Source organism: Geotrypetes seraphini, chromosome 19 (genome assembly GCF_902459505.1).
Source record: "Geotrypetes seraphini chromosome 19, aGeoSer1.1, whole genome shotgun sequence".
NCBI classification, from domain to species: Eukaryota; Metazoa; Chordata; class Amphibia; order Gymnophiona; family Dermophiidae; genus Geotrypetes; species Geotrypetes seraphini.
This window is the reverse complement of record NC_047102.1, coordinates 39,856,579-39,870,688: the sequence shown is the minus strand read 5'-3', so window position 1 is coordinate 39,870,688 and position 14,110 is coordinate 39,856,579. Positions and strand designations below refer to the sequence as shown.

The 14,110-nt window shown below is 43.1% G+C and overlaps 1 protein-coding gene across 8 annotated transcripts in view; it reads right to left on the bottom strand.

The window, feature by feature from the left end:
* KCNQ1 (potassium voltage-gated channel subfamily Q member 1) overlaps nucleotides 1–14,110 on the bottom strand; it is a 705,822-nt gene that overhangs the window by 436,780 nt on the left and 254,932 nt on the right. For all 8 annotated transcript variants that reach the window (XM_033928568.1, XM_033928567.1, XM_033928571.1 and 5 more), the window contains one exon: nucleotides 4,341–4,461. In XM_033928568.1, the coding sequence (XP_033784459.1) occupies nucleotides 4,341–4,461 (121 nt within the window). The remainder of the gene's footprint in view (nucleotides 1–4,340; nucleotides 4,462–14,110) is intronic.

Here is a 14,110-nt window from a genome sequence, read left to right as displayed (position 1 = left end):
GGTCTGCACGGGAACGGGGATCGCGGGAATCCCCCCTAACCAATGAGACCCCCCTCTGGCCCACGGGACTCCCACGGGGACCCCCCTCTAGCCAAAGGGACTCCCATGGGGATGGAAGGCTTTGGAAGCAGGGTTCGTCCATATAATATAATGGACACGTCAGCCTTAGTAAAAGAGGGGGTTTATAAGTTAATTATCTGAACAGAAAACAAAAAAAGGGTTCCACCAAAGAGATTCCACAAGGAAAACAGCAGCGCAAACACAAAAGAAACTGTGGAATTGATGATCCTGTCAGAAGTAATTGCTGCTTTTTATGAGGACAGGCGGAGATGGAGGTAATTCCTTGAGGGGATGGGTGGGGACAGAGAGGATCCTGACGGGGACGGGTGGGGACGGAGAGGATCCTGATGGGGACGGGCGGTGATGGGTGGGATTTCTGCCCCCATGCAACTCTCTACAGTAGACGCCATAAGCTTAGGCACACTGCATTTATGCTAGGGTTTTCTTGACCTAAATACCGGCAACTGAGTCCACTTTAGGCGCCTACACACAAAACACGCCTACGATCCACCCCTAACCATGCCTACATTCTAGTAGGCGCCTACCACCCAAATAATTTTAATTTAAGCCAATTATGAAGTGCTAATTGCTTGTTATCAGCACTGATTAAGCTTTTTAAATAATTAAGTTAGGTTGCTAAATCGGCTAGGCACGGTGATCTAGGTGCCTAACTTCAGTTGTGTTTTATAGAACCTGGGTCATAACTCGTGTAAATGTGGGTGTCGCTTTTCCGTATAGTGGTCTAAAATTTAAAGACAAAGCAGCTGCTTGCTCTTTGACTGCTGGTGAACATGGAACGTCCTTTGCATACCGACTCATTTGTCTATTATAGTCTAGTCGCTGTGACTGTGGCATTCTTTGCAGGATTCTTCAATGGCTTACTGTTGTCTTTTGCAGTCCATAAAATCTTGTCTTCTCTAAGTTCAAGTTCAATTTATTTAATACGCCGCAAATATAAAACAAAAAAGTTAAAATCTAAGTGGTTTACAATAAGGATAAAATAAGTTAATAAAACACAAACTGTTACATTTAAAGAGAAAAATAAGGTTAAATTACAATAAAATTTGCAAAAGGAAAATAGGGAAAGGGAAGAAAAAAAAAAAGGGGTACCCATAATATAACCTCCCTCTAAAAAACAAACAAACAAACAAAAACCAACAACCACCATAAACCTATGAGCAAAATGCTTGAGAAAAGTAAAATGCCTTTAATTGGGCTTTAATGAAGAATTTTTCTCCTATCCAAGGCTGACCTTGCTTAGCTTCCAAGATCTGATGAGTTTGGGATCTCTGTCATTTTCTTCTGGGCTGCATTTTGATGCTATATCACCGGCATGCCACGCGCCTTGTAGGCATGTCCGTTATAGCCGAACAAAACTACAGCTAAAAGCGGCTCTGGGGACCAAATTGGTTGTCCGTTATATCCAAAAGTCCACTATATGCGATGATTTTCTGTATGTTTATAATGGCGCACGGCCAGGACCAGCGGACCTTGTCTACTATAGGCGAGGTTCCGTTATAAGCAAGTCCGTTATAACGAGATTATACTGTATCTATAAATCTGTCTAATTCATATTTCTTACTGTTACAACTGATTATGAGCCTGCCGAAAAGTGAGAAGTAATTCAGTCTTCTTGTCTGCTCAAAATTGATCCCTTTTGAGTCTAAGATCACCAACTCATTTTACACAGTAGACTAATAAAAGGACAATTGATAATAGCGGCATATATCCAAATCTGATGCATTATTTGATCCATAAAACTAAGCATTTTTTGATATGCCAATGTAGACAGCGATAGCAGATTTTCTCCCTCCAATTACTGGTGATATGTGGGTAGATATTACAAGCTTCAGAGGCTTTCAAACATCAAACAAAAATGCTCTTAGGGGGCATCAGCATTTGTAGTCACAAGAACAGGCATAGCATTTTCTTCCAAAGCCCCTCAGGACACAGTCGTCATTTTTAATTTTGACAACTTAAAAGCCTGAATAAAAGGAAACTCTGAAACCACAAACCACTTTTTGGTTTCACTCTACAACACATTTTGCTGTTCCTGCCGACAATGCATTTGTTTTTTCTAAACCCAGCATTTAGTGATGTCACTGCCATTGTGCAAGCCTCTCTGGGGACCACCAGATGGTGGGGGGTCACCTGCCACTGGGCAGAGTGCAGAATTTGAGGGGCAGCGGCAATAGCACAGGGAGGTCAGCAGAGCAGACACTGCACACCACCAGCAGTAGTGATGCATGGTCTCTAATCCTGTCATTTAATCCCCTCGTGGCCAATCAGCAAGAGGAACACTTAAGGGCTTCCTCTCCTGTTGTCATGGAGCCAAGTCTCTTAATAAGATCTGCCAAATATCACAGCTCATATCCTAAGACTTGGCCCTGTGGCAGTGGGAGAGGAAGCATTTACTGACTCGGATTAAACAAAGGAACACCACCATCATAAGGACAGTGGCTGCCTTGCTGACCTCCCAATGTCCTAGATGAAGAATTTGAAATAGGGGATGGGAGGCTATTCTGAACCCTCCACTGGACCCCTGATGCTTGCTCAGAATATCCACCTCAGAATTCCCCCTGCACCACTATCTAAGTATCCTCTGTAGATCAGACTCATCCTACCCCACTACCGTATATACTCGAATACAAATCAATCTGAATATAAAACTGAGGTAACCTTTTTCCCCCCAAAAAAGGAGGAAAAAGGCTGACTCAAATATAAATCGAGGTTAGAAATTTTGGGTTATGTGAGTGTCGTTTGTCAGGGATCAAGTCATAAGTAATCACTAATTTTTCAGTTGGGGTTGTTTTGAGTCCAAAAAAGCTGAAGGAGAGCTGACAAATATTTTCCTACTTGGGGCCACAACACCAACCAAATTTTCTGGACTTCCATCCCCAGCAGAACACCTGGCCTCAGTCACACATACAGAAAGCCAACCCCCCCCCCAAAAAAAAAAACAACAAAAAAAAACAACCTTTTCAAATACAAACCCACAAACTAAACGTATTGCACACAAACAAAACACTCTGCACACAGTACACCACAAGAGAAAAAGAAAGAAATGCATTTCTTCCTGAACAGTCCAAAATATAAAAACAACAGGTGTAAATTTTCAATCAGGCAGGCAGATGGGAGCATTCCTCCGATCACCCCCATCTGCATATTTTTCCTTTCAGAAATCATCAGACCTGCCTGGATCAGGCCCGAACAGGAAGGTTGATGAATCTAGCCCTTAGTTGTCTGTGTCTTAAACAGAGACTGTAAGCTCCAATGAGCAGGGACCACATCTTATTTGTGCCTGTACAGCACTATGTAAACCTTCAGAACTAAATAACTCCCTCCTTTACAAAGCTATGCTAAAATTTTTAACACCAGCCATGGCGGTAACAGCTCGGACGCTCATAGGAATCCTATGAGCGTTAGAGCTGTTACCGCAATGGGCGGCGCTAAAAACGCAAGCCTGACTTTGTAAAGGAGGGGGTAAATGAAGATATTAATGAACACACAGACCCCTTTATAAGTCTTCCTTCTATTTGCCCTTCCATTTTACTCAAATATTTTATATAATCATCTGGCCATCCATCTCTACCTGTTATCATTTTTTTAAAAAACCACCTCTTTGTTTCTACCATCTATATGAAAATATTTTATTTTTACACAGCTAGCTATTTCTTGGTAATCACAACCCATCCAATATTCAGCGCTATTTCAACAGTGAGGAATGGCTCCTGGCCAGTTAAATAGCCATTAGCGGCTAAAACATAGCCATCTACATCCTAATAGCCACCAGTTTCAAGTGCAAATAGCTGGTCTATCTTTGGCTACTATAATTTAACAAGCCAGCATTTAAAATCAACTTAAACTGGCCACGTTTAAGCCAGTCAAAAATAAACTGGATATTCAATGCCGGTGACCATAAACAACCTAACATTGAATATCTGGGTTCAGTGCCGAGCGCAGGAACTAGCCAGCCTCCTCATCAGCCAACATGTTATGAACCCAGATCTAAGTCTCTTTTTCCAATCTGCACCTATGGGAAAAAGGCACAGTACTATAATTCTGGTCCATTAAATACCTCCAGATTTAAACTAAGTTCCTTTTAAACATAAAGCGTATAGACAGCACAGAACACATCAATAACCCACTTTTGTTGCCATTTAAAGCTCATTCACTGACCCACTGAACACCTAGTTTGATGAAGTTTAAAAAAGAAACAGAAAATCTGCATGTCGCCTACAAAAAGAGACATCTTGTAGCTAGAGCGGCCTGAAACTTACTGTGAGATGTGGGTTATTGGAGTTAACATTGTCTCTCCCTCCATGTCCAGGTCATCTGCAAAGCTGTTGGTTCTGATGAAGGGGCCGGTACTCACATCTAACAACCCCATGTTCTTTTTCACTGTGAAGAAGGAATCAGAAGAGTATCATGTCAATGGCATGGGGGATGGCAGCTTGAAGAGGACTGAATGAAAGAGTTAACAGCACAAGAAGAGACCATTACATTACAAATTGCAGGTGGGGGGAGTGGGATTTGAGTTTCCAAAGTGTTTTATGACCAATTACTCAGGGGACGATATTCAAAAAGTTTTCAATAGACAGGAGAAGCTCCTACCTGATTAAATTCTACTTAGCAAGCTGGCAGGCAATATTCAGTCACACATTTAAGGTCACTGACTATGTCTGCTAACTGGCCATCCCATAATTGAATGGGTTAGGGACAGGCTGGGGGGAGAATTAGGATGGAGTGTGAACTTAGTCAATTAACAGCAATTTTTAGGCCACTAACTGGATAAGTAACTGCATAAAATTAGCTGTCCTAATTTTATGTGCCGAGTTAACCAGGCATCAGTCTGACTTCTGGGTCAGTGGACGTACCCAGATATTCAATGCCAGGAGACTCGCATGCCCTAGCTGGAAGCAGCAAAACAGTCGCCTATCGCCACGGGCTGAATATCAGGACCTTGTTTACACTTTTCTTTCGGGTCCTTTTACTAAGCTGTGGTAGGCCTTATTATTTGAAAAAAACAATCACAAAAAATCATCTAGATAAATGGAGAAAGACCTTGGTGTCACAAGGGATATAGAATATATTGATATCCCAAGGACTCATATGCTTCAAATTCAAAATTAAGGCAGGGAACACATCCTAGGTCGGAAAAACTCCATAAACAACTCAAGCCGTCAAATCTATTTTTCAAATCAATATTACAAAGTAGACAAGATAACCAGTCACTTGTCTGCAAACAGTCCAATTTCTCAGCGGCAGAGATTGGAATTCTGGAGCTTGAGTACTATATTCAAATCTCTGTGATAATCCCAAATGCAGGCGCCACTTCATAGGATTCCCCACTTTCAGAAAAGCCAAGCCCCATTTGCCAAGAGGTAATGCTTGATTTCTATGAAAAAAATTATATCCATACAAGTTGAATGAACTGTTTGTAGATAAGTGGCTGCTTATCTTCTCTGTTTTGTAATATTGATTTGAGGAATTGAGCTGTTTATGGAGTTTTTCTGAAGTAGGATGTGTTCCCTGCTAGAGAATGAGACAGGGAGACATTTTTTCCCATCCTTGCAGGAACTCAATTTCCCTGTCCTGTCCCCCGTGAGTTTTGTCACTATCCCTGTACCTCCCCCATTCCTATAAGCTCTGCCTTAACCGCACAAGCCTCGAACACTTATGATTTTAAAGGGTTTGAAGCTTGTGCAGCTTGCAGGAATGGGGAAGGGACAGGAAAAGAAATTCCCATGGGCATGGGGAAAAATTTGTCCCCATGTCATTCTCTATTCCCTGTCTCAATTTTTTTTTTCTTTTTTTTCAAATTCTTTATTCATTTTCTCATATTACATCACTTGAACTTCTATTATCATCTTAAATCTAATCTAATCTAATCCTTAAGTTTATATACCGCATCATCTCCATGAGAATGGAGCTCGACACGGTTTACAAGAACTTAAAATAGTGGGTAGAGAAGAAGAAAAAGGATTACATGAACTTATGTGTAGAAGGGGGGAGAGAAAGGGGGGAAGGATAGAGCTACAATTTGCTGAAAAGCCAGGTTTTCAGTTGTTTGCGGAATAACTGAAGGGAGCTCAGGTTCCGCAGTGGGGTGGTGAGGTCATTCCAAAGACCTGTGATTTTGAAGAGAAGGGATTTTCCCAGTTTGCCTGAATAGTGGATGCCCTGTGGAGAGGGGAAGGCTAGTTTAAGCCTTTGGGCAGTTCTGGAGGAGTCGGGACTGGAGGAGTTGAAAGACAGTGGGATAAGAGGAGGCAGGATTCCGTGAATGATCTTGAAAGCCAGGCAGGAACATTTGAAATGGATTCTGGAGATTATTGGGAGCCAATGAAGTTTGGCAAGGAGTGGGGAGGCATGGTCAGACTTGCGTTTTGAGAAGATCAGTTTGGCTGCAGTATTCTGGATTAGCTGGAGTCTTAGAATACTTTTTTTTTGATAGATTTAAGTAGATGGCGTTGCAGTAATCTAGTTTGGAGAGGATGATGAATTGGACAAGGATGGCAAAGTGTTGTTGGCTGAAGTAGGATCTAGCTTTCCTCAGCATGTGAAGGCTGAAAAAGCATGATTTTGCCAAGGAGTTGAGGTGGTCATTGAGGGAGAGAGAGGAATCGATAGTGATACCAAGGACCTTGCATGAGAACTCGAGCTGTAGTGTATCGCCTGTGGGTAGTGCGAAAAGTGTGGGCAGGTGTTCGAATTTTGGGCCGAGCCAGAGTAGTTTTGTTTTAGATTTGTTTAGTTTCATCTGTACCGAGAGGGACCAGGCATGGAGTCTCATTATGCAAGCTGTACCCTTCCCACAAATATTGTAATCAAAAAATATCATATAAACATTATATTCATAATATTGATTAAACCTTTAATATAACTATATACCACCCCCCTCCCCTAATTATAAATGTACTTTCAGTGTAAAATGGCGTCTAATCATTACAATAAATTATCAATGGCCCACAAATCTTTTTAAAATTATTATAATTCCCTTTTTATATTGCAATTGTTGTTTCCAATTTGTATATATGGCACAACGAATTCCACCAGAAGGTGTAATTAAGTCTAGTGTAATTTTTCCAATTCCTGGTGATATGTTGAATGGCGACTCCTGTCATTATCAATAAAAGTTCATTATTACTTGATGAAATTTTACTTTTTATTCTCATTGAGGTACCGAATAAAATTGATAGAGCTATATGGTTCTCTAATAAACAATTAATTTGAGACCAAATTGATTTCCAAAAGGCCATGATGCAGGGACAATAGAATATTAAATGATCCAGAGTTCCTGCTTCCAGATTACAATGCCAGCATCTATTAGACTTATAGCTATCCAACTTTTGTAATCTAACTGGGGTCCAAAATGCTCTGCACAAGGAGAGGAGCGTGGGAGCCCTGCTCCGCCCCCCTCCCGGCACAGGAGAGCCGACTTTAAAAAACCAACACCGGAGGACTTTTACACCCTTTCGCCGGCCCCCTCTGCACAAGGAGAGGAGCGTGGGAGCCCTGCTCCGCCCCCCTCCCGGCACAGGAGAGCCGACTTTAAAAACCAACACCGGAGGACTTTTACACCCTTTCGCCGGCCCCCTCTGCACAAGGAGAGGAGCGTGGGAGCCCTGCTCCGCCCCCCTCCCGGCACAGGAGAGCCGACTTTAAAAACCAACACCGGAGGACTTTTACACCCTTTCGCCGGCCCCCTCTGCACAAGGAGAGGAGCGTGGGAGCCCTGCTCCGCCCCCCTCCCGGCACAGGAGAGCCGACTTTAAAAACCAACACCGGAGGACTTTTACACCCTTTCGCCGGCCCCCTCTGCACAAGGAGAGGAGCGTGGGAGCCCTGCTCCGCCCCCCTCCCGGCACAGGAGAGCCGACTTTAAAAAACCAACACCGGAGGACTTTTACACCCTTTCGCCGGCCCCCTCTGCACAAGGAGAGGAGCGTGGGAGCCCTGCTCCGCCCCCCTCCCGGCGTGGGAGTCCAGCTCCATCACCCGAGGCCTCCTGCGGCTTAACCTTTGTTTGGTTCTTACTTTCAATTACTCTCTCGGGCAGCTCCATTGAATCCGGAGCTACCCCATCACTGTCCGACCCTCCGGCTGCAGGGACGAAGCTTCGGGACGCGTGGGAGTCCAGCTCCGCCTCCCGAAACCCCCTGCAACCAAGCTCTCTCCAGCGCTACTCTGCAGGGCAGCCCCATCGATACCGGGAGCTGCCCCAACGCGAGACTCGTCCCTCAGCTGCAGAGAGAGAACCTCGGGCCGCGTGGGAGTCCAGCTCCGTCACCCAAGGCCTCCTGCAGCTCAAACTTCTTGACCTTATTCCTATCAAGTCTCACCACACCGGTCAAGTTTCATCCTACCCTTGTCCACAATCACTACTTAAGCCTGACTCTGCACACTGTTTAAATCCGCCAAGGATCACCTGTTTTCTTCAACTGTTCTATGCTTTGCCACTCAATTGATTACACTTAATTGCCTTAGTTTTCTAAATGATCCCCAAATTTTATTTCAACTGTCCATCACTTGCTTAGGACCTCCCGATCCCTCCCAACTGTTTACATCCTAGCCCAACTACTAAGCCCACCTGATTCTTTTCAACTGTTTCAGTCCCACCCAATCTTCCCGCCCTCCTCAATTACAAACCTTCCGCTACTCTCGCCTCCCCATCCCCGAAGACCCTCAAAACCCCCACCATGAAGCCACACCTATGGATCCTTCTTCTCCTTATCTGCTCATACTCCAACATCTCCCTCTGCCTGAACCCCCCACCCCCTTACTTGCTGAACCCCATCTCTGTCAGTCCTTTCCACCCTGGTGCCAAAATCCCCACGCTTTTGCGCAGCAGAACCTACCCCTCCAAAAAAAACCCCCGAAGAATCAATCTCGCCTCCCTAAAGCCCATCCCCCCCGCCAACCCTCCCAACCCCACCACAGACTCCCTCACCCCAGTCCCTTCTCTATACTGCAATGCCAGATCCGCGTGCAACAAAACCCAAATTCTGAAGGACCTTCTTGAAGATCTCAATCCCGGTTTCTTATTCATCACCGAAACTTGGATCGCAAAAGACGACTTCTTCTCTCAAAATGAACTCTGCTCCCACGGATACCAAGGCCTCTTCTCCCCCAGACTTAACCAGAAAGGAGGTGGTCTGGCAATCCTCCATAAATCATTCCTCGACGTCCAGCTCCTTGATAAGGGTAGCCAGGCTCCCCTAGAATACATGCTAGCCTCTGTCAACGATGAGCTTCACCCGCATCCACTAGGTATCCTGCTTCTATATCGCCCACCCTCGTCCCCCTGGAACAAATCCTCCGACCTTGTCCTTGAGACCATTACAAACGCCTTCCTCAGATTCCAAAGATTACTAATCATTGGGGATATTAATCTTCACTTAAACGACTCTACCAACAAAGATGCATCTGATCTCATCATCTTCCTCACCTCTTTAGGCTTCCCCCCCCCAGCCCCCTCCCCAACCCATGAAAAAGGGCATGCATTAGACATCATCAGCTTCATTGACCTCACTGAATACAAAACTTCGATCGACGACACTCGCTGGGAACCCGTTCCCTGGTCCGACCACTTCCTAGGGGCTTTCTGCCTCCCCATTTTCATGTCCCGCATCGAACACCCCCCTCGTCCCCCCACTATTATATTCCTATTACCTTCCGAAAAAAAATTGCGAGCGAATTGTTCTGGGCCAAATTCCTCAACCTAATCCCCACCATCCCCAAAGCTCCTAACCCCGAATCCAACTGGCACAACTGGATCACCCTCTCTGAGACCACCTACCACTCCCTTGCTCCACTTTCCACTAAAACGGTCTCCTACACCCGCAAAGCCCCCTGGTACCTTCCCCTCCACAGACATCTAAAGCAGAAATGTCGTACACTAGAACGAAAATGGAAAAAATCAAAATCCCCCACCGATAGACAGTCCTGGAGGACTTCCATTAAGATCTACAACACCGAATTAAAAAAATCTAGGAAGAACTACTACGGCAACAAAATCTGCAGCTCCAACAACCAAAGTAACACCTTGTTCAATATCTGGCGTTCCATATCCTCTAAACACGACTCCTCCTCATTCCCCTCCTCTCCATCTGCTAATGATCTAGCAACATTCTTCAATGAAAAAGTAACCACCCTACGATGCTCCTTTCCCCCAACCCCTGCCTACAACTCTCTGGTGCTTACCACCTCCACCCCTAACCTAAACGAGGCCAACCATATCCCAGCCGATAGATCCTGGACTGCCTTTGAGCCCGTTTCCGACTCCCAAGTCTCTAAACTCTGCCTCAAACTAAAATCTTGCAACTGCACCTTGGATCCTTTCCCCTCCTACTTATACGAGAACATTCCAGCACAGGCCATCTCATCTCTCACCAAACTCTTAAACTCCGCCCTGCTCTCAGGCCTATTTTCGACCAAAATGGGACACATTTCCCTATCCCCTCTCTTGAAAAAAGCTGATCTGGACCCCTCCACCCCTTCCAGCTATCGCCCAATAGCCAACATTCCACTGCTGACCAAAATGCTGGAATCCATCATAGCCACTCAACTCTCATCCTACCTTGAGAGATTCTCCATTCTCCTACCCTTCCAACATGGATTCAGACCCAACTATAGCACTGAATCTCTTTTATCCTCTTTAATTTCAAAGGTCCAACTACTCCACGCCTCCAACAAGTTCGCTGTCCTTCTTCAATTCGACCTCTCTGCTGCTTTCGACATTGTCCACCACGACATTCTAATCCTCCAACTTTCCGATATTGGCATAAACTCCACAGTCCTAGATTGGTTCTCAAAATTCTTGCGCTCCCGCTCCTACTTCGTCAACATGAATGGCACCTCATCCTCTCCTTGGAAACCTCTCTGCGGAGTCCCCCAGGGTTCACCTCTATCCCCGATTCTTTTCAATGTCTATATGTCCTCCCTGAAACTCCTCCAACTTTCTACCACTGCGACACTCTACACCTACGCCGACGACATCCTTGTCCTTCTCGAAACTGACTCGAACCTCACCAACCTCTCTGAAAACATCTCAACCTGCATAACTAATCTCCAATCCTGGGCTCTCTCCGTTCAGATGAAACTAAATGAGACCAAAACAAAACTTCTCTGGCTTGGCCCAAAATTGGATCAGCTACCCTCCTTCATCCCTCTTTCCTCGGGCTCCAATCTACAGCTTGAGCACTCTAGCAAAGTTCTGGGAATCACCATTGACTCTACATTGTCCTTTAACGACCACATCAACTCCCTAGTAAAAAAATGCTTTTTCAATCTTCATATGTTAAGGAAAATCAGATCCTGCTTTCACCAGCATCATTTTGCTGTCCTTGTCCAATCCATCATTCTCTCCAGACTTGACTACTGCAATTCCATCTACCTAAGCCTAACAAAGAAAAATCTTATCAGACTCCAACGGATTCAGAACACCGCAGCTAAACTAATCTTCACAAAAGGCAAATTCGACCATGTCTCCCCGCTCCTATCTAAGCTTCACTGGCTCCCAGTCTTCCTCAGGGTTCGTTACAAATGTGCCTGTCTTACCTTTAAATCTCTTCACGGCATCCTTCCTCCCCTCTTTCCTTTATCTTGGCTCTCGAACACTCATTCCACCAGATCCACTCAGAAATTTAAACTATCCTTCCCCTCTCTAAATGGCATCTCTCATACAGGAAAGCTCGGAACATCCCTCCTCTTTAGGATCACCGAGCTATGGAACAGCTTTACTGCCCATCTCCGGTGTTCGACCTCCCTCCAACACTTCAGAAAACATCTGAAAACCTGGCTTTTCGCCAAAATGTAACTCCCCCCTCCCTTCCCCCCTCACCTTTCTACTTACCAAACCCTCCTTCCTTCCATTGGAGTTCCTTTCTTTGTTTTTAATTCCTGTAAACCGTGTCGAGCTCCACTTCTGTGGAGATGACGCGGTATATAAACTTAAGGCTTAGTTTAGTTTAGTTTAGTTTAAAAAGAACCAAGTTTGTCTCATAGATGCAGACACTGTACATCTCAATCCTCCAAGACCAAATTCGTGGCCATTGAGATGCAGAAATCTGATGTTTAATCTCAATCCTCCAAGACCAGTCTTTGGTTTTTTATTCATATATCCATTTTGAATTTAAGCAGTTGAGTCCTTGGGATATCAGTATATTCTATATCTCAGGTGACACTGAGATCTTTTCTCCATTTACTTAGATAGTTTTATATATATATATATATATATATATATATATAATGGCACTTCTTGGTGAATGATTTTTTGTGATTGAGACCTTATTTAACATCTTTGTATCCCCCTTCCAATACTAATTCATTCACATGGTATTTCTTCTTTTTTTTTTTTTTTAAATATTTTTTATTCTTTTTTTAAATTCTTACATCAAGTGAAATACATGTAATACATTCAATTATGAAAAAACACTTGAAATTATTATTAAATGTTCTTACAATGTGAATTAAATAAACCCTTTATCAGAATTTTATATCATATTAATATTACAATAGTTTTCCCTCCCTACCCCTTCTATATGTTCTATACATGTGTTATTATATCTGATCAATAGAATAATTTGTCAATGGTCCCCATATTTTATTAAATTTTTTAATATAACCTTGTTGTAATGCCAATACTTTTTCCATTTTATATATATGACAAATTGAATTCCACCAAAAAGTGTAATTCAATTTAGTGTAATCCTTCCAGTTCTGAGTAATTTGCTGTATAGCGACCCCTGTTAAAATTAATAAAAGTTTATTATTGTTAGCTGAAATCGGACTTTGTGTTCTCATTGCTGTTCCAAATAATATTGTATCATATGATAGTCCAACATGATTTTCTAATAAATTATTAATTTGGGGCCAAATTAATTTCCAAAAGGAATTAATGCAGGGACAAAAGAATAGTAAACTTCTATCCTACAATGCCAGCATCTATTAGATCTACTACTATCTAATTTTTGTAATCTCGTAGGGGTATTTCTTCATATCTGCATGCTGATACTGATCCTACAAATATTGATCTTTGGCCTCTACAGTGCTGTTTGGATAATGTCATCATTTGGTGACAGTGGTCTCCTGGATGATTGATTACTCTTCAAAAAAATTCATAAAAACCAATATAACACAACCAAACAGGTTCCGAACACCTCCTGCAATTACTAACTACTCCTTAGCAAAATAGAAAAGGTTCTAAATATTCCTTAAGTACTTCTTAATATCTTAACAATATGTACTTCTTATCATAACAATTCTTATGTAATTCGCCTTGAATAGCAAGGTAAAGACAGAATAGAAATCACTAATGTAATGTAATTATAGCCCTCTGCAGACTTTGAATCCTACACTTTTTAGTAAAACTGTTTTTTGTTATTTAGGAGTAACCTTTGATTCTCATCTTACTTTCTTTAAACATTTTTTTTAGTACTTAAGATGGGTTTTATATTGCATCAGATTTTAGGTAAGTAAGTTTATAGATTCTGAGATTTTACATACACTTTGATAGGCACATCTTACATCTCAAATAGTTTAATATGGGCTATGGCGGAATTTTAGAGATAAATCTCAAAACGATTACAATCACTATAGAATATGTGATTGAAACTTCTTGTAAAACCCTTTCTATAAAAAAAAAAAGTATTTCCTTGGGTTACTCCTCCATCTCTTCCAGGAGACTGTTCCAGGCATCTACCACCCTTTCTATAAAAAAGTATTTCCTTAGATTACTCCTGAGCCTATCACCTCGTAACTTCATCCTATGCCCTCTCATTCCAGAGCGTCCTTTCAAATGAAAGAGACTCAACTGGCCTACATTTTAAGCGGCTCTTCCTCTACTAGGGCCGCCTAGGTTCGCCTAAGGCCTTTAGGCGAGCTTAGGCGTCTTGCGGGTCTCCCTAGGCTCCCGGAGGTGCCTTCAATATAGGTGGCCTGCCTGGGGAGCATTTTTTAAAAAAACGTGCATCCCAATTGGCTGATTAGACAGCTGTAGGACGCCTACAGCTGCCTAAAATCGGGACGCACTTTGGAGAATCAGGCC